Here is a 24,162-nt window from a genome sequence, read left to right on the forward strand (position 1 = left end):
GAGTGTGTATGACTCAGTCAGATCGCTGACCACAGACAGAGGCGATGGGCAGGCACGGGCCAGGCACAGTGCCTGCTCAAACACACACACATACTGACAGACAGAAACACACATACCACACATACACACAGACCTGTGGTGCAGTTGGCCGTGTAGATGCACAGAAGCTCCAGCACCGCCTCCATGGTGGGATTGTCCAATAGGAACCAAGGCCAAAGAGCATGGAGCACCGATGTTAGGCGAGCATCCATGGCCACAACCTTCATACACCAACAGAAATGCACATTATGCCCACATACACGTAAGTATGCATATACATAGGAGCAGGCCATCTACACACACACAGAACCACAGACACACACTTGGTTTAAGTAATAACATACATTAGAGGAGCCTTGATTTATACTGCAGTGCAAACACAGATGGCAATAATCAACATAAAATGTCTCAATATTTTGGTTAAGTGTGCAGGAAAAACACACAGGGAGAAGAATAATGGCAGGGTAAACATTACAATATATCCTCCCTGCCTGTTCAGTCCAAGGTAACCACCGGTGAGTGGCTGGCATTTGAAAATGAATACCAGCAAATATGCTGGTATATATGCATAATGTCATAGACGGGTTTGAGAATCTGAACTTGCTGAGATGTTAGCAGAACCACGCACATTTGGACAAATCTCATTTACAGGCACAGCACTGGTACACTGGGGGTTTCATTAAAAACCAATTAGCAGGGGGGAATTAAAAGGCAGACGGAGAGGCTCACTTTGCATTCATCGTTGCGGTAAAGAGCGCTCCGCAGGATCTCCACAGTCAGCTTGACTTCTTTTAAATAGCTCTCTTCCTGATAACACAGAACAACACAAAAAACAAAGACCAATATGTGCAGTGGTCACATTTAAAAACACAACTTGGTTTACCCATCAAAGTGTCAACAATAAGAGGTCTATGTGCTCAAACTGTAATAGATTTTCACAATATTTATTCAAAAACTCATCCATGTTGAAAATAGATAGATGTCATTTTATCCACTGGGAAAAAAAAAAAAAAAAAACAGGCAACATAGGATAGCTGAGACTGGAAATTTCCAGCCAGTCTCCCCTCACCTTCTTGCGGTGAGCAGCCTTGCTGGTTCGGACTGACTCCAGGTGGAGGTGGGAGTAACTCTGTTTCATCTGCTCTACACAGCTGTCTATTAGACCAGCTGGAGAAAACAGACAGCAAGAAAATGGAGTGAAAGGACAGGTATTATTTTGTCATCTTCATATAATTTAAAGAGCTTTGCAGCAAAGACAGATGTCCAGCAAAATAACTGACAAAGTTTTAATCAAATTGTGGTAGTTTTCAAGGATAGATGGAAAAATTGTCATTTTCAAAAATTACCATTTCAGAAAGAACTCTGGAAGTCACCCAGATAACACAGTGTGACTAACTATGAATAAATGACTGTTAATCAATAACTTGCAACTACTTCAACTTTGAAATTATGCACCTCTAATGTTCTTTTATATTCAATGCTCAAGGCCAAACAATAAGGGTTCATAAAGCAATAGTTTCCCCCAAACAGGAAATTCACTCATTAATCAACCTAATGTCAGTCAAGGCACCAAATAAGTTTGCATGTGCTCATTAATACACAGCAGGTAGGCTAGCACAGCTTCATGTCTGCCCTCTCCAAAGTTGAATTAAAGTGGCAAATAGCTGTTTTTCTGTTTGTTTCTTTGTTCCAAATTAGTATAAAAAAGACCATAAAATTACCCAAAACATCCCATGCTGCATAGCTCAGTCCAAAAGACAAATGTTTATCACATAATGTCCTAAGCTTCTCTCAGTAAAGATTTGTTCTACAATGCACTAAAGCCTTACAACAGCAAGCAGAAACAAATGCTGTCAGAAACATTGTAATTACAGGCAGGGTGTGCATGAATGACCCAGTAAAGTGATTCGGTCTCTTAAAAATATTAAAATCGGTTTCATACATTAAAAATCATGAATATTCACTTCTGCATTCTGTTGCTGCAGCACAAATTTACTGTGTACCACCTGGTTTCAAAAATATTTACCAAAAAGTTTCTCATGTTTCAGAGTCCATTTTATTATTTCTGACTGAAAAGTACTAGACAAGTTATATTTATGACTTTCAAACTCTTAAGTTGGCAGCAAAACCGTTACACCAGATCAGAGGTCTGTGAACAGGTAAAAAGCACTTCTCTATAAAATACTCCATTATTATCTATTATTGTAGATCAGTGGTAAAAACTAGGAGATAATGAGGTAGACACTGAATTTTCAGACACACAGTATAATTGTTTGATCCAAGGAAAGTTATTATAATGCATGAGCTGTTTGGAATAGTTTTATAGTCATTTTAGAACTTAGAAATGTAGGCTAATTAAAAAAAGTCACTGCTCTCGCCTTGTGGGAAACCATCAGAAACAGGCCAGTGACCCATTTTGGGTGCTGAGAGAGTGAAAAAAAAAAAGCAAAACAAAACAGGCACTTAACCCCAGGCTGAGGTTCAGGGAATTACCTTTAGCTGCATGGTTCTGAGCAGTGGGGCTGCACGCCAGCAGTGTCGTCAGAGCTTTGGCTGTGGCCTTCTTCACTGGGTCCTGTGAGGACCTCTTCTCAAAACTCTAACAAACATCGTAAGGAAAGAACACAGTCATCATTCACACACACATTAACACCCAAAACATAACATCACATGCCATAAAAAAACTAGATTATAAAGGCACGTTTTCAATGCCTAAAGCAGGGTGTTTTCCCTAGAACCAGTACACAGTTTATAAAATAGTAATCAGAGAGTCAGAGACTATTTTTTGGATATTTTAAGGGTTATTTTAGGAAGCAAGGATTTAAATTGAAATTGCTTTGACTTGAGTTAGAGTATTCAGAGGCATTCAGAGGAGCCATGTTACCTGCAGCAGCAGCTCACACAGCTGGCTGGCCGGGGGACCGTTCAGGATGTCAGACAGAGCACTTACACATCTGGAGGCTGGAGTGTTGACCTCTAAACTCTGTCTCTTTGTCTCCTCTGAGAAAAGCACACAGATAAACTGCAGTGCCACCGTGTGGAGAAGAGGCTCTGAAAACTTCTCATTCACACACACCGATAATGTTTCTACACACACACACACACACACACACACACACACACACACAGAAAAGACAGTGAGCTGGTGGAAGAACAGTTTTCTTTTTGTGAATGACATGCTGAATCACAGAGAAACTAAATACCAAATCCCTTGTTCAAATCCCCTGACAGCTTGATATTTGTTCATGCCTGAGGCTATCCCTGCTGCAGAAAATGCACCAGTGGAGGACACACTATTCATTTGCACGTGCATGTAGACACACACACAAAAGCTCAGCAATCATCTTTCTCTGCACTCATCAGATTTCACCACTGCGCCATTAATCAAAGAGGAAGATGAAGAGGTGCAGAGGTAGTATAAAGACAGGATGCAATTATCTTGTCCTAGCATCTGTTCATGGCAGATATATAGACACAGACAGTAATGATGCTGATATATGAATCTGAAGGAATTTCTTTGCTGTGCATCAGAATTAAGACTGTAAATTGCACCTAAAATCCTGGTTATTTTACTAGCTAATAAAATCACAATAATTAATCATGATTATTAGTCTTGATGATGAGGAGGAGAGACGCATTTATTTTATTGCATTTTCGTATCATGTATCAAGATCTCAACTCTTTTGGGCACTTGAAGTGAAAACGAAATGCCTCAAAATTGTTGACATGCCAATACTTTATGATTATGTATGTTGGAATCTAATAAATAATATACGATTATACAATTGATTATGCAGCGCAGATCAGAATAATTCATTTTGTCACTTTTCCTCACTCACTGTGACACACACACAACCAAGTAGCGTATCTGTGTACCTGCAAATGTCTGCCAGCGCCTCCCCAGCGCAGCAGAGACAGATGGGTACGCTGCTGAGCTGTCCCTCCTCAACAGAGTAGCCAGGAGCGTAAACATGTCTGCCCAGCACACACACACCGCATCTCGGGTACCCACATCTGAGGAGAGAAACAGTGAGTCACAAATACTTTTATGACATGAGACATCCACAAAGTCAGACAAGGATCAGATTGTAGAACATGGTGAGAGTCAGATGGATTGTGAAGCCGCCCTGAATAAAACATGAGGACATGCAATCAGGGCTCTTTTGAGGGGTTTTCACAGCAGATCTTAACTGTCGAAACAATTCAGAGGAAAAATAAAGGTGACATGACAGTACAGAGGAGATATGCCCCAAATTTGAGAGATGTTCCAGGGCTATTTCAGCTGTATCATTAAAGATATTCACATATGGCTTCGACATGTTGGTTTTACCTAGGCCTTTGCTATCCAGTGAGAGCACTGCCACCACAGTGGTCAGCAGCTGTTTCACAAAGTCCATCTGACCAATCAACTCCTGGCTCATTGTAACACAAGACTGCAGCAACTTGGAGAAGCTGGACAGGAACTGAAGTAGTGTGACAACCTAGAAGCAAGAATGCACACACAAACACACGAGCACAAATGCATATAGAATATAAGCACACGTGCATCCACATGCATATTTGCTAGGTGGTTAGAGTTAATTACAGAGACGTCTATGTTTTCTGGCTTAAAAAAGAGAGGCTGTTATTCTCTAAGCTGAAAATGAAATGAAAGTAAGATGTAATTTTATTTACAATGCTATATTTTCCCAGTTGTTTCAACAAAGGTGTGCTTTGAATGCGAGCTTGTGAAGGTTCTCAAGAGCAATATTCCACCCACTCGAAAACTGTGGAGGTGCCCTCAGACAAACTTCACTGAATCCGGCATGGTACTGTATCCACCCACAGCTCTTTCTACTTAGTCATAATAGCATAAAAGTTGAAAAAAAAAAAAAAAACCCTCTTAAAATTGCTCGCAGTGTTCCTCACCTGGCTCTTGATGTCTTCTCTCTCTCCTGCTAGGACGTTTGGTGTCTTCAGCTCGCTCAGACATTTTTCGATGGGCCCAGCATCCACCAGACTGGATAAGATAAAGATGACAGCAAAGTGTGTGTAGCGGGTGATTTCTTCACAAGAAGCTAGAATTGATTTTGCTTTTCTTAGCTGGTACACACACGGTTTTGGATAGCAGGGTTGTGGATAAAGAGAACTGCAATAAAAGTGGCATCCCTGAGCTTATTCAAACTTAATACACTTTTAAGTCATCACTTCCATCAAATCAAGTAAATCTGCAATAATGAGCCAGATGATGTGCTATTAAAGGGTGTGGGCTATTCAGTCAGCCTTTGTAAATAATAAATTGTGTGAACAGTGTGTGGCCTCTTACCTGGCCAGTGATTGAAGAAGCTGGCTGTGACGGATGGCAGTGAGTGTGAAATCTGGTAGGATGGCCACCAGGTTGGTCAATAGGCCACAGTGGGCTGTCAAAAGGTCAGGAGTTACCATGACAACAGGTTCAACCAGGGGTGGCTCACCCTGCTGAGAATCCTGGGAAATTACTGAGTCACTGGTGTCTGTATCACTCTGACCTGTGAGACACATGAGCAGACAGTTAATAGAGAAACCCTCTCGAGCAGTTTACACTCTGAGGTGAGGTAGAGGTGCTGGGACCGCATAATGAAAACATTAATCCAAGGTACAATACCAGACTACAATATTCCCCTTTTGTGATTTTATATGAAGACTAGATATGTAAATACACAACCAGAGAATAGTTGCCGTTTATAATAATCACTGAATACCAAATGGAAATTGGCTGGTGGACTACACTGAGGTTTTGTACTTGTAAAGAAAAATAATGACAAAGTTTATGTGGTATGAAGAATGAAACCAAACTGGGTTACTATGACTACATGTGCATGCACGAGTGCACACACACATATACACAGACTCTCTCTCTCTCTCTCTCTCTCTTTCTCTCACAAAGACACACTCATTCTCTCCGCTGCTTCCTGTACCTTGAGCCACGAGTCTGCTGGCAGGTGCGTCTTGTGTGGGACCCGATGGGGAGGGAGCCGCAGGGCTGTGTGGGCCTGAACCTCTAACCTATAAAACACAAATACGATGATGATGATCAAAGTGTCAGGTGTTCATTTTTTTTTTTTTTTTTTGGTTACTTGTATGTATGTGTGTGTGCATGTGTGCTGCCAACCACAGACCACAGTGCTGGAGGTGGAGAGAGAGCTGGAAGGTCTACTGGCGGGTGCTGGGGGGGCGCTACTCCAAAACCACAGAGAGTTTTCTGAATCTAGACAAACATATAAACTCAGTGATTAAAACGCATGTAGGCCCAAATTTACTAGAACCATTAGTGGGTATTAAAACATTTTCAGTGTTCAGCAAGTCAGCATTAAGACTTAGTCATTGGTGCGATGAAATCGTGACCAATTAGGGGTTATGTCAATGGTTTTGCACACGATGGAATTTTTTACACTCAACTAGGGTCAACTAGGGTTACAGTTTCTAAATGTGTTGGTCACTTTATTTAAAGTACGATCACAACCCTAAGTCATAAGTGACTTAAAATCTATAGAACCAAAGCTAAAATACAGATCTCCTTGTGGGTTACAGTGAGGATGGTAAATGAACATAGATAGACAGTGAAACAAAATTATAAAGCCTACCGCCTGAGGTGCTGTCTTGTGGACTAGGTCCGCGGATGGCAGCGGCTGCGGTCTGCAGGTGGAAAGTGTACCTGCCGCGGTAACAAGCGGAGGCAGTAAGAGCTACGTGCTGGAAGTACTGACAGTGGTAGAGCAGAGCCTGGAGTGCTGGAAGACCCACCAGAGACACACCAGACACTTCATCATGGACACACGGGTTCTGGGAGAGGAGAGAGGGAGGTGATGGCAGGCATGGGGAGAGGTGAGTGCACATTAAATTATTATATGACCTCCAGGGTTCTGTCACTAATAAGGGAATAGAAGGGTGAAGAAAAAGGATGCAGAAGTGATGGGGAGAAAGTAAAATCCAACCTGGCTCAACTAAGTGTGAAAGCTGCAGGAGAGGAAAGGAGAGTGTGGGACCAGAAAAAGGGAGAGAGATAAGGTGGAGAGAGAGGAAAAGAAAGAGACAGAGAGAAAGAGGCAGAGAAAGAGACAGAGAGAGAAAGAGAGAGAGAAAGAGAGGAATAGGGAGGAGGAGAGAGAGAAAAACAGTGAGACTATTTTAATCCGTGGTCCACAAAAGGCTTTAAAATGGCTGGCATGGCCACTGACCTGCCAGTGGGAGTCCTTGGCCTCCTCCGCGTTGGCAGGCATGGGCATCACCAGCAGGTTCTGCAGGATAAATGCAGCCTGGACACACACACAACACACACACACACACACACACACACACACACACACAAACAAACACACGGGGCAAAACCAGACATCAGCAACACTGCCATCTGCCTGTTCTTGGCTAGAAATACATGAAAGTCCAGCAACATTTTCTGACTTCAGCTGAGACAGAAAAGACAAATCCCACACACCGAGTCTTGCAGAAGGACAAACATGTTTATTTTGTGAAGTCTGAGACAAACGGTCTTCAGCGTGAAACCCCAAACTTGGAGTAAATGTTGCTCTTTGGGAAACCCAATGGGTGGTGGAGTCACACAAAAGCATTATCAGAAAGTTACAAACATTATTGCACAGAGGTGCTTTTGCTTTTTTATCAGTGATTTCAACTTAGTGAAACTTGCCTTTTCATCCAGCTTACAAAGTTAGTGAACTAGTTTTGAAACAAAGATATTTTTGGACAAAGCAACCACAAAACATGTTAGGTTATGGTAATCAGCAACAGATGGGTTGTTTTTTATTCACACATATCCAAAAACGGTTGTCATCTGTTGTCATACCAAAATGGACTTTTAAAAATATAAAATGTTCCATATTTTGGCATGTGTCCCTTCACTGGATAGCCCCTCTTTGTTGTGCTGCAATGAAAACAGCAATTTCATCTCTGTGGGTTGGTGCTGACAATGGAGCAGAATTGTAGTTAGGACATTGTACCTCTCTTCGGACCATGCTGCTTTCCTGCTGATCCAAGAGGATGTTGAGCAGCGTGCCCCACAGCCCCCCACTGATATTCTGGCAGCTGGCGCACAGAGCCTGGCAGCCACTGGGCACCGAGGACAGAGCTGCACCTACACCAAGACTGGCAAATCTCACCTGGGTGGAGACAGGAGGCACAAGTTGAAAGGGACAGGTTGGGGAAACAGAAAAAGATAGGGAACGGAGGGGCGAGGGCAACAAAGTGAGAATGGGGGGCAAAAGGTTTATGTGCGTTTGTGGATGAATGTGTGCATGATTAAATTAAACCTCCCGGGTGTGTGCACATCAGCAGATTAAAAAGTGACGGATACCTGACACTGTGGATGTCCCTGAAGTCACAGGGAACTTCTCTGCGCTGTTTTAAATGTGAATGTGAGTACATTGGTTATGCATACTGCCAGACTGGCATTTACATTGACGACAGCAAAAGAAAGATCCTATCTTGTCAAGGGAGCCTGTTAGACTGACTTCTGTGGGAACTCACATTTGGAGACAGAGAGAGAATTTGGGATGACTAGCTGTCATGTGCTTCTCTTTGTCTGTGACTTTTTTTTTTTTTTGGCTCTTGTGGGTTTCGTTTTGTCCCAAAAGCCAAGCGTCTAGAAACTTCATTTTTCATGACAGAAAGAGTTTGTGGAGTGGAGTTGAACAGATTGTGGTGTGTTATAGTGGGTGTTCAAGTGTGTTTAAATTGCTGCTGAGCTGCCCATACTTCTGGATCTCGGTCCACCCATAGCGGAATGAGCCAGGCCAGTCCCAACTGAGAACCACTAGCCTCCTCCGAACCTGTTTCATGCCCCAAAGACCACTGGGAAATGAAGTCCTGAAGGAGACAGAATGAAATGACAAGACATTCAATTTTTTATTTTCCTCCTCACCATCTGTAATGTCTTCACAGTATCATTCTGTGTTTCACATTGTCTGCCAATCAGTTCTTTGGTAACCATTTACTATAGAATCATGAAATAAAACCCACAATTCTCAGATAGGAAAAAGGACAAAAATGAATCCATGCTTTAGAAAAACAGGGTAATGTCAAACTCACTATGCATTGGCTGTGGTCAATGAGATACTTCTTCTGTGTACCAACAGCGGGTTAGTGCAATGCATATTATTAATCAAATCAATTATTCTATTCAAAACAGTGGAGTTGACACTAACCTTGTCACTGTTGGCCATCATCTCATGGGACAGGTGAAGCAGGCAGATGACGGCGTTCTTGGTCACACCTTTCCCCATGAAGGACATGGAGTTCCCACCCCACTCGACATAGAATGAGGAGATCACCTACATGCAGGAACCATGTTTTGGATTTTGGATTAAAAAGCACTTCAATGCAATCATGTGTTTCATGTGTTGTACAATAAAGTTGAAAGGTTAAGATTAGGGCTGTATCCAACTATTATAAAAATTTCCAGAGTCAACTCAAGAGTCAGCCTTTCGATAAAATGATCGTCTCTTTGCTTCCCACCCCCACCCCCACCCCTGGCTCTGACAGTGCACAGTATCTGTTTGGCTGCATTTGCCAGCACTGTATGTCTTGATTTTGCAGAGTGGCCGACAAAGTGGCTTCAGTACTGTCTCTAATAAATTCTCCTCTAATAAATTAATCCAATTAATTGTGCATCTACCAGTTCTAAAAGAACATAAGACAGATTTTTACATTTTTAAGAGACTGTGTCTTGTTTTACTGTAATACTGCAATGCCAAGTAACTATCTTAAAACACACACACACACACACACACACACACACACACACACAATTCTTCATTTTTCAGTTTTCTTCATTTGAACAATGAAGTAAGGAGAACGAACCAAAATATTTGTTACTGGCTTACTGATGACTGAATGTTTGTCATGCAACCCACTGGATCTAAATGAAAGCTAAATACAACTGAGACTAACTGTTATGCTTTGATGTGCCATCAAGTTGTGGGAAAGCACTGAGGAGCAGATGAAGAGGAGAAGCCAAAGCCTGCTGCTGAGCTTTAGGGCCCTCGGGCAACAGGAGTAGGGGGAGAGGTGGAGCAAGGGGAGGGCTAAATATCAGGCTGTAATCAGAGAGATGAGTTAAGCCACCCGAGATTTCCACTGAATAAGAAAATAAGCTTCACCTAATCTTAACTCATGCCCACTAAATTTGCCCATTAAGACAAACTAAATACACTGGGATGGCAGTCTGCTCCACAGGGATGTTAAGTCCAAAGCAAAAATAAAAGGTTGGACACCTCTGTGCTTATTAATGCTGTGCAAGGTGGTTTTCTCTGTTACACTACTCTGTTATGGACTGTTGAACAGCAGAGCAGATGGAATAGGCAAGGTTGATTATCCTCATCAGCACCTTCGCAGTGTGGCATATCGAATCAATGAAAATTCTACCTATTGCAATTCATGTTTAATAACCATATTTGGCTTGATTTTAATTAATTCCACAGATAGTACCGTGTTTTTTGCCTTCATTCATTTCCGTAGGCATTCAGGCATTATGATAGCTGTTGAGAGAGAAGGGGATTTGGATATGCCCATGCAACACGTCAATATGCACACACGCATAAAGAAAGGGAGCTTCACACACACACACACACACACACACACACACACACATACACCACATATGTTGCAAAACACAATTAGAGACACACCTCCAACAGTCCACTGAGGTACTTGGAGCACAGGGAGACAGGCTCCAGGTCTGGGCAGTGGGAGCTCCAGCCAGGCTGGGCTGTAAGGCTGACCATACCCAGCAGCGTCCTCTCCAGGCTGGGTAAACCGTAGAAACGTGGGGCATCAGACACCCGCAAGCTCTGGAGCAAACAAACTGCCAGCTGGCTCTTGAAGGGTCCCGCTAGTGCCAAACAAAGCCTGGAGAGAAAGACAAGCAGATAGGCAGACAGGAAGGCAGAGAGGCATGCAGCAAAGAGAGGAGGAGAAATCAGATACAGTTGATAGTTGAAGCACACTCCACCTCTCATTTATGGCTCTGATGATATTAAACAATTTTCTAAGCCCACAGGCAGGCTGAATAACATTACATCAGAGTACACTCGTCCTTCACATTTGCTCACACAGTAATAATTATGATCCTTTAATTTATTTTTCATAAGGAAAAATTGATTCATTGGAAATGAAGAAAATATTCTGGCATACTCCTAGTAGAAGCATGTTGGAAAAGTCAATAACGCCTCCATGGCCTTGAGCTAGCTATTGTCAATAAAGAATTCAATACTGTACATTCACTTGGCAGATAAATGCTAACTCATATCTGTCCTACTATGAGAAGAACTTTTCTCTAGAATTATAAAAGCCATTTCATTCAAAACTCTACCACTATCATTTAGGCTGCAAAAAAACATAATGAGGCCTGAAAAAATAATGATCCATTTCTATCATCAGCAGTCAGGTCACGTCTTGCGATTCTGCACATTTTACATAACGTGTAATTTCTGCGTGTGTGTTTGTATAATCAGTAACAGCACCCTACCTGTCAGTGGTGTGTGTGAGACGTTGGAGTAGGGTGTTAAAGAAGCTGGTGAGCTCTCTCTGAAGTCTCTGGCTGACCTGGTTCTTCAGCTCCTCTGGTCCCCCCTGACTCTGACTGGAGGTCTGGGTCTCCACACCGAGCAGCAGATCCAGGAGGGACACAGTGTCCTAAGTGGAGGAATAGATGAATACAGTGTCAGATTATTTGCTTAGTTTTTGGCATTCATGAAATGATTTTTATGCTGGGTTGTTTCTTTGTTTGCTTATTTCTAACTTTCATCATTTTTTTTTTCATTATTTTCCCATGTAATTATGTTTATTTTTAACCACATTTCTTTTGAATGTGTTGCTTTTTTATCTCTACGTATTGTGTTAATCTTATTTCCAAGCCTTCCTGTACAGCTCTTGCTTAAAGTTATGATTATTCTTATTATTTGATGTGATGACACACAAATTTAATTAAATGCATCCCGCATGTTAAAGGTGATGTTTGACTTTGATGGGTCTAATACATTTTCAAGAAAATGGGCTACTCTCCTGAAGAGTGATTAATGGTTTACCAATGTAAAATCACACTTAAACCATAGATTTCCCTTAAAAAATATCAGAAGTAATTTATCAGCCCACCATGCAACTTGTTAAATTCAAACACACTGACCACTAGATGTTGGGGTTTCAGGATGGGGCAAGATGCTCGCAGGTGGAGTTGAGGAAGCACTTGTTCCATTCATCTCTTCCTACAAAACTGAGGTCTAGGAGTGCCAAACATGGAGCATTCTTCACTGAGAGACAGATGTTCCCGAAACAGCCCAGTAATTACAGAGAAGTCAGAGCAGAGCTGAGCTGCTCACCCCTACCAGGCATTCAAGAGTCTGCTTTAGCCACCAGGGGAGGGCCGATTGTTTACACACACATTAATGAGAAACTCAAGGTGAGACTGATTAAATCCTAAAAGTAGCTTTCCTCACTAAGAGAGTGCTGTGATTCTTCTCCTCAGGCAAAAATATGATTCCGGCTCGGTTTTAACAGCTCAGGAAAACAATCTGTGCTGTGAGTCTGAAGTGGTATGCTGTGATACATGTAATGAGACAGTAATATGTTTGGGTTGTCTGACTGCATGTGATTTACTCATGCTTTGATTACACATATATAACACTGTGTTCCGCAGTGGGAGGGGAGTCTAACTAGGTTACTAAGCAACACAGATGCAAATACCTCCAATAGACGCAAATAATATGTACAAGTACGCACACATTAAAAATTACAGCAGAGTACACAGATTATGTGTAGAAGATAATTTGTTATGGTATGATAAGACACGTTTGGAGCATTGGGGCAGAATCAAGATCTAGTTATTTTAGAGCTGAAGGAGAGGGAAATATATTGAAGATGACAGTGGGAGCACAAAGGGCCAGCTTCCCTCTCAAAGTCCCCTTTATCATATTAATAGTCATCAAATTTACAGCAGGAGTTAGGGGACGGTGAGAGTTTGATTAATGTCCAGCTCCAACTGGTGGAATATTCCTTAACAACTCTTACACTTCACTCAGTGAATGGCTTTCACTTGACCCTATCACTGAAGAAGAGGGCTTAAGACATTATTCTGAGTCCTAACCCATCGTAACAGAGAAAAAAAAAACTACGGTCATGTATTGAGTACTGACATTCCTTCATGGCCAGAAAGAAAAAAATCATCTGCACCTGGTTGAGAAGTAGCTCCAGTATCCAGCGCAGGTCCTTGTCCTCAGGGTCAGATGCAGACTCGTTGTGCATCTGTCTGAAGTGGGCATTCAAAAATGCAACAATGCCCACTAGCAACCTCTCATCCTCCACACAGGCTGGACGCACCTGGAGAAACCTGCAGGGAGGAAGGGAAAGACGCCATGAGAGAGAGAGGAAGAGGCTGAGATGAAAATACTCCAGGGCCACTGCATAATAACTTGGCTAATATTATTTAGTTACGTATGCTAATTTCCAAATAAACAAAAGTTTCCATATTTCATTTTTCTAATTAAATTCTTCTTCTGAAATTTTCCTTGTTCTTAATCATATTATTTCTATGATTAGTAAGGGTAGTAGTATTATCGGGAAACCTTGAAGCAGAAAAACAAAAGCACTTCACATGCAGTCTGTTCTAGGACCCGGAGTGAAATGGGCTCCAAACAGCGGAAACACAGGAACCAGAAGAGACAGCCGTTGACAAGCAGGGGATGTAACCTGATATTTTCAATGTTTTTGTGAAACCGAGCAAAGGTTCTTCACACCTCTCTGAGGGAAATTTAATGTGTTGACCAGTCGTTTTATTTTGAATGTACCTGGTTATAGCAGACTGCCACGAGAGGCAGCGAAGAGTGTCCCTGCAGCTGTGGGTGTGGATGTGAGGGAGCGCCAGTCTGTCAGTCAGCAAGTAGAGACTGAGCCTGGAGAGGGCAGAGGTTACAGAACTGTGTCCCTCTGCCATGACGATGGCCTGGATGCAATCTTGTAGCCCGGTCGGAAGGTGTGATGCCCGCAGTGACACTACCTGTGCCTCTGCCAACTTCAGGTCACTGTGGAACCTGGGAAAAATAAGTACATAAGTAAATAAATAAGATAGAGTGTTTGAAAAATGGTGCAAAAATAGTGAAAGAAAAGTGATGGCGATGTTAATGGAGATATTCTAAATTAGGTTATATAATTCTTCTGCGGTGACAGCTGTGTTGCATAAGAAGCATCCCCAGAAGCATACTGATGACCTCATTTACTCACAGATATTTGATCAGCAATCTGGAGTGATAAGACCATTATGAATCATCCAAAGAAGGCTCCCTGTCAATTCTCATATAACAGGGACCCTTCTTTGGATCAGCACATCAACTACAATCAAAAGAAAATAGTCTAAAAAATGACAATAAATCTGTTTTATTTGTGTCATGAAAATATGACACTCAAAAATGTTTGAAGAGTTATGTACTTATAGGTGTACTTGACACAAAATTTTGGGCCTAAATGAGATACCACTGAATGAGGGCTGGATGATAAAACGATCCTGATAATTTTCAAGTTAAAATCCTCTACAGTAACAATGATAAACTCCTGAGATTTATTTTCAATATAGTTATTTTTGAGTCTGTTTACCCCTACTACAAGAAGAGCCAATCATACAGCCAAGAAACCAACATGCGGTATGAGGGGTTGACGTATGTTTTTGGCTCAGGATGACCAGCTGTATAGCGTAGCCTAATGTTACTCAGAAAAAATAAGCGGCTGCAGGAGTGAAACCGAGTCCAGGGAAACTGTTGCCAAAGATAAAGAAAAGAAAGTATACCAAAGACAGGGTATACCACTTCCGATTTTTGGAAATGATTCGGCTACCTCAAGTCTTACCAAGCACAGACCAGCATTAGGTTCAAATTATTTCAGTGACTGGTCCCAGTAGAATGGGAAACACCACCAACCTCCTCAATCATCTCAAAAGGTAGCACCACACCTAGCACTACAAAGCATGAGTTTGCATCATCATGCTAACCTCAGCCTGCCCCAAGTAGCAGCCAACAGCCCAGCCCTGCTTCTACAACCAGTCAAATTTCACAAGTTCGACAACCAACAATTGTGTTTGCTTGCCTAAAGCCATGTAGGTTCTGTTGAATGTTTGTCACCTATTTGTTCTGATGATAAAAAAAAACAGTATATTATAAACCATAATTAATGCCATCTGGTTTCTGTGGGTTCTTTCCTAAAAAGAATATTCCTAAAATTGTAAATTATTGAAATCTATCAATATAAAAAAAAAAACATATTGTGATAACTTTTGCGGCCATATCATCCAGCCCTAGCCTGAATGTACATTTCCCTGTAGACTAATCCATCTTGATGACATTCCTAAACAGGTGCTTGTTTCCCAATGACAGCACTGTATGAAATTTAGTTCCACGTGGATTGATCTATCTACAGTGTGTTTAAAACTCCTTTGCTGTAATTAAGCTGGTTAAACCTGTGTGAGAGACACATGCATTTGTTTGCATTAGGCCACATTAAGCGTAAATGAAGATGGATGAAACATATGACGCCAAGCCTCTGAAACTAATTTTTTCAGGAAACATGAGCTCCAGCTGAATCCATAGGAGTGACGTGGCATCAGGATTTTTTGACCATATTATTACTGTGAAAAGTTTCTCTCACAAATTTCTTTCTTTAAACAGAACAAAATACACTGTAATCTCTTAACAGCACTAAAAACAAAGTATTCTCCCTACAAATTCCTCCGAGAAAAATTATAATTTGATAATTAAATGAACAAATAAATACTTAGGTTAGCCTATTTCCCCTCTCTACTGCAATCAGGCACAATTTACTTCCCCCTGATACCTTGGTCTCTAATCTGTTTTACAATTGCAAGCTCTATGCCAAGACAAATGAAAACTGACTAAATAAACATTATCTCAACACCCATGATGCATGCATGACAGTAATAAATACAGATGGGTTTACTCTGTGACATCACTGCAGATGCTATGTAGGTCCTGGAGGACGCTGTCTATCCCAGAATGCCATGCGGTGTTCCAGGCCAGCTGCAGGGCATGACGGGCAGGAGCCAGGGTCAGGAGGTCAGAGGATGGGGGCAGGACACAGCAGTACGGGCTGACAACATGATGGGTTGCTGCCTGGAATGGGATGTTGTACCTGAGAGAAAAGTTAACAGATGAGATTTGTTAGAAATGGGTTGCTGGTAAGGAGAGGGTGGGCTTTAAAAGAAACCACAGTGCAAGTATGAATGCTCTTCTTTTCACGGTAGATTGAGATCATTATTAAACTGATTAAATGTTACCTGCGTGTTACTGACAGCGGAAGGGAGAATGGCGCAAGGTTCCCATCTGTGTTAGATTTGTCCGACCTAGTATGGATAAAACAAAGTTGTGCATCTCTGAGCTGCATATTGTTACCAGAACCATGGCAAGTTGAACGAGGATAAAAATTCTTACCATATTTCAACACTGGCAATCTCATCAAAAAGCAGTAAAGACATCAGTACAGCAATCTCACTTCCACTGCCTTTGCTCTCCGCCAGTATCAAGGAAGCTATAACAAAGGCAATACAAATACAATTTATATGCGCACACCCTAAACTTTATCGCTAGAGCTCATTAATAAATTTAAATATGTGACAGTCTGAAAATTCATCTCAGTAACAAACACTAAAAAGCTCAATCCATAACTGAAGTTTGGCTCTTGAGACAAAGCCCACCACTAGGCTTTGTTTACATGGTGTTTTATTTATTGCCTGATGTCTTGATGCGAGGCGTGACAACTTTAGAGTTTTACCTGCACTCAGCACAATACATAAAGGATGTTAAATAGGCAAATATTCTCAGAAACTATTTGTTGATAAACTGTATTTTATGTTAAAATACACTTTATGTTAAAAAAAAAAAAAAAAAAAAAAAAAACCTGCAACTACATTATGTGAACATACCAATAGTTTAAATGGTCTAAAAATTCTAATAATAGGTGGTGGTCAGGTTTGCAAAGTAAGTCATGCAACAGAAATGAGGTTTGCTGTAATTACCAAGTACAGCACTGCAGATAAAACCCTTTAAGAATGTGCTGGCGTTGAGCTGAGCTCAATAACAATGAGTTGCATCATACTAGCATGCCACTTTGCAGTGTGATAACATGGTTAAGGGCTATGCGTCAACGAATGACTTGTCATCTTTGTTGTGAATGCAGCCCTGAGCTACACAATATAATGTGCATAGTTGTGAGTGTTACTTAATGAGTTGTCTTGTGAATGTACCCCTGAGCAATGTGAGGAGTAGGGGGGTGCGCTGTGCCAGGCTGTGCCTCAGAGATGGATCAGCATACACCAGCTTCCTCAGGATACACACACATGGCTCCAACAGGCAGTCCAAGCTCTGGGGAGAGCAGGAACATTCACGCTTGGTGTTTAATTGCAGGGAAAACACAAACAGTACATTTTCTCTCTCTGCGCTCTCTTTGTCTCTCTCTCTCTCACAAATGTCACATGATCTCCTCATGCTCTCTGTCACTTCACATAATCGAGACCTAAATTCTATGACTGTGTGTGTTTCAAGCAACAGAGGGCCAACGTGCAGCCATGCCACTCTGGTTAGCTGAAACCAGTTGTTTTCTGTGTTCCTCCACCTCCATGCAGCCAGACATGCTGGACTTCCATAAGCAGCTTCTAATGCAAAGCCTGGGAGTGATCGACACACTGCAGTAACCAGAGGGCAGAAATCACTGCTGATCAGGGCCTGTCTGACACAATTAAGTCAGGCCATTCATTCTGCAATCATGCATGACTCAGAGAGCCTCCTCAACATCTGTCAGCAAAACATGTACTTAACATACACACGCATGAACAAGCACCGACATACAGAGGCACAGCATTTGTTTTATTTTGCAAAGTCTCAATACTCATTCACCCAGCACACATACATTTATCAGTTTGCCAATAGTGGTTTGTTGTTACTACCTTGTTGCCATTTACACTCTCAGTAATGAAAGCAATGGCTTTGTCTGTTATGCTGAGATTCTTCAGCACTGGGTGCATTGTTGTGTCTGTGGGGAAATAAGAAAACAATTCCATATGCTGACAACAAACATTTGTATACTCCTCAGTATTTACTTTTGTCTGTTTACCTAAAACATATGGCTGTGCAAAGACATAAACACAACATAAATCGCTTTTACAAGGGCACTCAGATCAAACAGAATGTAAACTTTTGAAGTTTTTCATGCTTATATCAAGACGATATACAATGTTTCAACCAAACATTTGATTAGACCTTTCAAAGCACTCATTTAAAAAACAGCATGGTATATCACTGACAATTCAGGCAAATCAACATGGAATATAGATCTACTACAGTTCACCGCTATTCCCAAATTCACTATGAGGAGAATGCTAATGGTTGTCATTTATGTTCTGCTATTATAACATACTGCCAAAATGGATGCTTGTATTTAGTATGCCATCAATGTAGAAATCAAAGATTTGGAAAGGAATCGGTGAGTGGAGATTCAAGTGTACCAGCCAAAATTTGCACCTACAAGGTCTGAAAGCCATGTAGAAGAAATACAAAGAAGTAGGCTAAGAGGGTAGTTAAAATATTAGCCTGACTGAACTAAGACTGTAGAATGGAAACATAAGATAACGTGGCGGATCAGTGGATATGACAGGTGTAAATGGTACAAGTTTTAATACTGACACCTTACCTTGTAGCACTACAGCCAGCTGCTCAGCGGCCGACCTTCTCAATGACAGGTCAACAGTGTCAGACGTCAGGACACCAAAGAGCTTCTCCACCGACTCGACCTACCCAACACAATAGATTTTACAGATACAGATACAGATACAGCATGTGCCCTGTGTATGTGTATTATGTGTGTTGCATGATTTATGTGCATTGATACATTTTAGGTTAATACAAACATACAAACAGGCATGCAGTTATGTGCCAATTATATGCATACTTTAAGGAAGGATTTGTTGCTGGTGTCCAGTGTGATGTCCGAGGTGTTTCTAAGGCAGTAGAGATTGGGCAGGGAGGAGAGCACTGGTTGGTCCAGGTCTGGTCTGACTGTGTTTGCCCCCTCTGCGCTGGTTAGGTGGGGCAAGATGTGATGCACTGCTGCCACTCTCACCCTGTTAATATTCGAAGGAACTTTTGTAAACTTAAATATGAAAATCACAATGACTTCCTTTGCAGTAATGTCTGAGATCTCAGTGAGCTCCAGGAATCTCAGAATACATAGTTCAGTTGACAGAAAAACACTGAGGTAACAGGCAATAACTTCAATTTGAAATATGGAACTAGCATGTATAAATATTCAAAGCTGCCTATTAGAGTTAATTTTAGTGTAGTACTCTACACATTCATTTATTCCCATTGATTGGGCCAGTTTTACAAATCTTCCTCTTGTGTTGCTTAGAATTATTATTTATTCCTTTTTGGCTTCTTCTTCTTCTTAATATTATTACAATTACCCCAAAAAACGTAATAAAAAGGCTAATATTTCCTCATTCATTGTGCCAATTCATTTCAGAGGCTTAAGGTTTGGAAGAGTGAAGTCCCAATTCCTCTCTCTCTCTGCAACACAAGATTAATGTTGGCTTTTATATGATACGGTTGGACTAAAAAGGGCAAAAGGCACAAGCTGGACATCTTGGACTTCCTCTTTTCCTTTGAAAAGCTTAATTTTTTTCAGAGTCTGCTCTGAACACAAATCAGAACAAAATCGTTACATTTAGGTAAAAGTGGAACTTTATCTACTTTCACACAGCCTGCACGGCACAATTCCAAAATTTACGAACCAAATTGTTTTATTTTATTTAACAGAATATCCAAATAATGAGTGATTACCAACAAAAGAAGCCGGAGGAGAAGAAACTGTTCAGTGGGCGACAAAATTTACCAACGCTTGTCTACTAACTAGCTAGCGTCCGGTGTTAATTTCCCAGGTTCATCAATATTCACAGAATGGGACAGGATAGCTGTTTTACATAAGTCTCACAGAGAGCTGAGATAAATTGATGAGCACATCACTTGGCAGCAATCGACAGTGGTAATATGTCCATCACCGTCTTGTAGAGCAAAATATTCTGACTCTCAGATGTTTGCCTGGTTCACACAAAACTCCCGAGACTGAACGTCAGATTCATCAAACAGTTTCACACATGCACACACAGAGCAGAAACACAAACCAGGCCAGCACCACACACACACAGTATGCACACCCCTGGTACGTACACACATCTGGACAGGCACAAACACATAAACAAACACACACAGGCACAAACACAAACAGACAAAAGCTTAACCCAGAGCCCGCACTCACGTGGGCTGTTTGGTGAAAAGGAGTCGAAGCGCCGCTTTCAGCTTGGTCGTGTTTGGAAACACATCGTCTCTTGCTATGTCCGACATGTCACTTATCAGCAGGACACAGTTTCCTAGCGGCTCTTCAGTGCTTGTGTAACCCTGCCCCCCGACACACACAAACAAACACACACACACACACACACACACACACACACAGAGACAAACACACACAGTTCAGAATGCCTTGGCAGACAATGGGGAGAACAACAGGGAATTCCAGCTAAGCAGCATAACAGTAAATAAATATGCATCGTTTGATTACGAGCGGTTTCATTTCGCCTCTTGTTGACATGGTGGGCCCATCTCTGAATGGCCGCCTTGAATTAAATCACACTTGACAACCTAGTCAAAATCTCATGTATATTCATGAAAAATTTCCTGGCTTTCTGTTGCCGGAAAGTGAACAATTAATAAAAGCTTGTTTTTCCCACCAAAAAAGGAAACAATATCACACAGAATATGTAAATGAATGAATAACTAAATTTTTCTCGCTGGCAGCTCAATATGCAGCCTTTGTGGTCCAAGAGTGTTAAAATTGCACTTTTGATCATACTTGTTTTGATTGTGGGGGAAAATACATGACTGTTGCTTTTCTCAATCTGTAAATAAAATGTAATAAGAACCAAATGTGATGCTGCTTCATGAGCACTGTAATACAAATACGATCAAGCCTCTTGAGAGAACACAACACCTGTAATACTGGGATGACCGGGTAAAGTGCCTCATTAAATCTGTCCCAGGTTGTTGCTGTCATCATCAATCGCCCCTTGAGCAGATATAGCAGAATATCCTTGGCAGCAACATTCACCTGAGGATCACAGGTTAACTAATGAAATCACAGTGGGAGATAAAGCACTGGTTATAAAGTTTTTAATAGCAGGTACTATAAGTAACAGACAGAATGCATTAAACATCCAACACTACAAGCCACCAGTGAGAAATAAGTTTAACAGCACTTTAAAGTGCACAAATCCTTTAAAAACATAACTTGAAGAAATGATGCCCGGCTAAAACAAGTTCGCTTTGCAGAAAATGTGTTCACTGCAAAGGATCTATGGATCAAACTGCGTCTCGCAAAAACACAAGTACAGGTATACAAACATTTTGGTAGCCCACCTTCTCTGCAGAGTCCTGGAGGCCAAAGGCACTGATTTCATAGAGCACCCTGTGGTGGAGCAGGAAGTGGACTTGACTACAGGCTGCTGACGCCAGCCGGGACACATTCTGTATGCCAAGGCAGTCCTGTGGGCGTTATTTGTCATCAATATGTAATCACACCAAGAATAACCTAAATAAGCCTCAATCTCGAACTTACTCACACAACCAAGTAATTCACTTTGAATGCAACCATATATATCTAATAGTAAATGAGCAACATGAGCAACAGCTGTTAATGCACTGCCAAATATCTGATTTATTCATCTTTGTTCAACCTAATCATACATGAATGCCCCACCAAACAAACTAACATTAGCTCACTGTGCAATGACCTTGTACATTAACAACTCACTGCCTATGTAACCTTCACTGCATACATTCTGACCTTGACCAAGTTTAAAGTGCAGATGTAGGTCTCTGTCTTGACAGGCAGTAAAGGATGGGACAGCAGCTTGAGGAAAACTTTCTGGCTCTCAGTCTGGAGGAGTGGACTGGGCTGATCAAACTTCCACCTCATGACAGGGAACAGAAAACACAGCATGGAACAAAACTGCACCCACAGAGAATGTAAACATAAAAACATATAATATTCAGCTGAATGTTTTATCTTACAAATAAGAGCAGATATCAATGCACTCCTTGATGATGGGTAAGTGCTGGTGATATGGGAGACCGTCTATAGCTTTGTCTGCCAGCTCCAGCAGCTCTAGCCAGTTCTTCTCCCCCTGCAAGAACAAATAAAGGAGGAAAGTAATGAAAAAATATATGCCAGAACTAGCCTACAGGTTAAACAGGCTTTGCTGTGACTGGAAGGTCACAGGTTCACTCCTGCTGTAGTGGCCTTGAGCCAGACTCACTCCTGCTGCAAGGGGAGCTGCCGGTTCCTAGCCCTGCACTCTAACCCCTGTGCCAATATAAAATATGCATGTGACAGTTACATCTGCGAGTTAGGGGCACAAACAAATCGAGAAATCCCCTTCTTATGCTGTTATCATTATTATTACTATTATTATTTTATTATACTTACACTTGTCTCAGTTTCTCTGTCTAAGTTCTTTATTCACAATTTAGTTAAAATACAAGAACACCCATTAGGCATAACGGCAAGATATGTGAAATGGAACACCCTGATGAGCTATCTTGCTTATTGACTTAACATAACTTCTGCTAGGAATGATGTTTTTACATTCCTTGTTTAATGTTGTGGCTTAATCTGTTTTCATGGCACTGAATTATCTGACTACTTAGACTGTTTACTCATTTTACTCTTACTAATTGAAAGTTGCTGTGGATAAGGGCATCTGCTAAATCCTTGAATTATAAATTGAGTCAATTGTGCAGAACAATATGCTAAACCTAGATAAATAAACAAACAGATAACAGTATATTTAAATAATGAACGCCCTACTTGGTTGTCATATTTCAAAGCATTACAGTTATGTCATCTTCAAAATGACCACAAGCATATATAATCAGCAACATTTATGACATGTACCACATATCGCCTTTGCTATGAGCCATATTTAGAAAAAAATAACATATTTCTCTCGACAGAAGGTGTGTGTGCCACAGTGATACTGTACCAATATTTACTAAGATGCAGCTCATACCTCTGCCTGTGCCTCCTTGAGAAAGATACAAGTGGATTCCATCCAGAGGGCAGCACGGGTCACCCTTCTGTACAGGTCATGGCCGTCTGAGTTCACCTGCTCCAGGTAGGCCACCGCTGCCTCTTGTATGCTGGGAAATGCACTCCCCAAGGGTGTGTCCAGGCACAAATGAAAAATGGCCATTGCGGTGTTCTCTGGGAGATTGTCACTGGCCTGAGCAAAATTAAGAAATATTACATTCCTACTGTTTAAGGAGAAGCAGTAAAATTATTATGGAAAATAATCAACATACACCCTGCTGACACAATCAATACAACAGTATGATCATGTGCTCTCATTCTGATTTACATTCCTGTACGCAATAATGCATCTTTTAAGTGTTCCAAGTATTTAAACATGCAGGCTAAGGCTTTGTTAGAATAATGACACTCAGTTACCGAATGAGGGATCAAGTTGTGTTGATTCTATCGATACCAGAAACACTAGTGCTGGTACCAAGTATCAATTTTTGAGACAAGCATACAACATTCAAACACACACATACCTTCTCAGGAGGGAGGACAGTCTGAAGCATTTTAACAGTGAATACGGCGGTGCCTGTGTAGGCCATTCGGCGCTGTACCAAAGAACTGTGGGTAGCTTCGGCTGGAAAGCTCTGATGGAAGCTCAGGATGTCTCCCAGCAGTTCCAAACAGGCTTGCAGCTTCTCCTTCTACAGCACAGACACAGAGACATAAATGTAAACATATGCACACATACACACACAAACGCACTGACATACGTGCACATACTCACGTGCATGCCCACATAAACACAGACGCACAAAGACACAGGCAGACTCACTGTTACTACGACTGGCTGGGAGCCAAGAGAAAATTGTTCGTTCCAGGGGTTAGGAATTGAATGTAATCAGATTTAAGGGTTATTTTGGGACGAGATACAGATCCGCCCTATCTCAGTATGAATAAATTGGAACAATC

The 24,162-nt window shown here is 41.4% G+C and overlaps 1 protein-coding gene across 1 annotated transcript in view; it reads right to left on the minus strand.

Annotated features, from left to right (window-relative positions):
* The window catches only part of rttn (rotatin), a 39,811-nt gene that overhangs the window by 6,457 nt on the left and 9,192 nt on the right, over nucleotides 1-24,162 (minus strand). The window contains exons 11-44 of the mRNA XM_030079408.1: nucleotides 23,727-23,894; nucleotides 23,183-23,395; nucleotides 22,185-22,297; nucleotides 21,958-22,084; nucleotides 21,531-21,656; nucleotides 21,106-21,222; nucleotides 20,374-20,513; nucleotides 19,009-19,180; nucleotides 18,751-18,850; nucleotides 18,008-18,093; nucleotides 17,309-17,426; nucleotides 16,497-16,593; nucleotides 16,343-16,408; nucleotides 16,006-16,197; nucleotides 13,851-14,093; nucleotides 13,237-13,393; nucleotides 11,537-11,703; nucleotides 10,698-10,917; nucleotides 9,216-9,341; nucleotides 8,767-8,877; nucleotides 8,013-8,171; nucleotides 7,236-7,313; nucleotides 6,642-6,840; nucleotides 6,177-6,265; nucleotides 5,976-6,063; nucleotides 5,345-5,546; nucleotides 4,948-5,038; nucleotides 4,370-4,520; nucleotides 3,916-4,053; nucleotides 2,924-3,126; nucleotides 2,533-2,638; nucleotides 1,109-1,206; nucleotides 769-846; nucleotides 134-260 (exon numbers count right to left, since the gene is read on the minus strand). Of these exons, the coding sequence (XP_029935268.1) occupies nucleotides 134-260; nucleotides 769-846; nucleotides 1,109-1,206; nucleotides 2,533-2,638; nucleotides 2,924-3,126; nucleotides 3,916-4,053; nucleotides 4,370-4,520; nucleotides 4,948-5,038; nucleotides 5,345-5,546; nucleotides 5,976-6,063; nucleotides 6,177-6,265; nucleotides 6,642-6,840; nucleotides 7,236-7,313; nucleotides 8,013-8,171; nucleotides 8,767-8,877; nucleotides 9,216-9,341; nucleotides 10,698-10,917; nucleotides 11,537-11,703; nucleotides 13,237-13,393; nucleotides 13,851-14,093; nucleotides 16,006-16,197; nucleotides 16,343-16,408; nucleotides 16,497-16,593; nucleotides 17,309-17,426; nucleotides 18,008-18,093; nucleotides 18,751-18,850; nucleotides 19,009-19,180; nucleotides 20,374-20,513; nucleotides 21,106-21,222; nucleotides 21,531-21,656; nucleotides 21,958-22,084; nucleotides 22,185-22,297; nucleotides 23,183-23,395; nucleotides 23,727-23,894 (4,666 nt within the window). The remainder of the gene's footprint in view (nucleotides 1-133; nucleotides 261-768; nucleotides 847-1,108; nucleotides 1,207-2,532; nucleotides 2,639-2,923; nucleotides 3,127-3,915; nucleotides 4,054-4,369; nucleotides 4,521-4,947; nucleotides 5,039-5,344; nucleotides 5,547-5,975; nucleotides 6,064-6,176; nucleotides 6,266-6,641; nucleotides 6,841-7,235; nucleotides 7,314-8,012; nucleotides 8,172-8,766; nucleotides 8,878-9,215; nucleotides 9,342-10,697; nucleotides 10,918-11,536; nucleotides 11,704-13,236; nucleotides 13,394-13,850; nucleotides 14,094-16,005; nucleotides 16,198-16,342; nucleotides 16,409-16,496; nucleotides 16,594-17,308; nucleotides 17,427-18,007; nucleotides 18,094-18,750; nucleotides 18,851-19,008; nucleotides 19,181-20,373; nucleotides 20,514-21,105; nucleotides 21,223-21,530; nucleotides 21,657-21,957; nucleotides 22,085-22,184; nucleotides 22,298-23,182; nucleotides 23,396-23,726; nucleotides 23,895-24,162) is intronic.

Source organism: Myripristis murdjan, chromosome 20 (genome assembly GCF_902150065.1).
Source record: "Myripristis murdjan chromosome 20, fMyrMur1.1, whole genome shotgun sequence".
Lineage (NCBI taxonomy): Eukaryota > Metazoa > Chordata > Actinopteri > Holocentriformes > Holocentridae > Myripristis > Myripristis murdjan.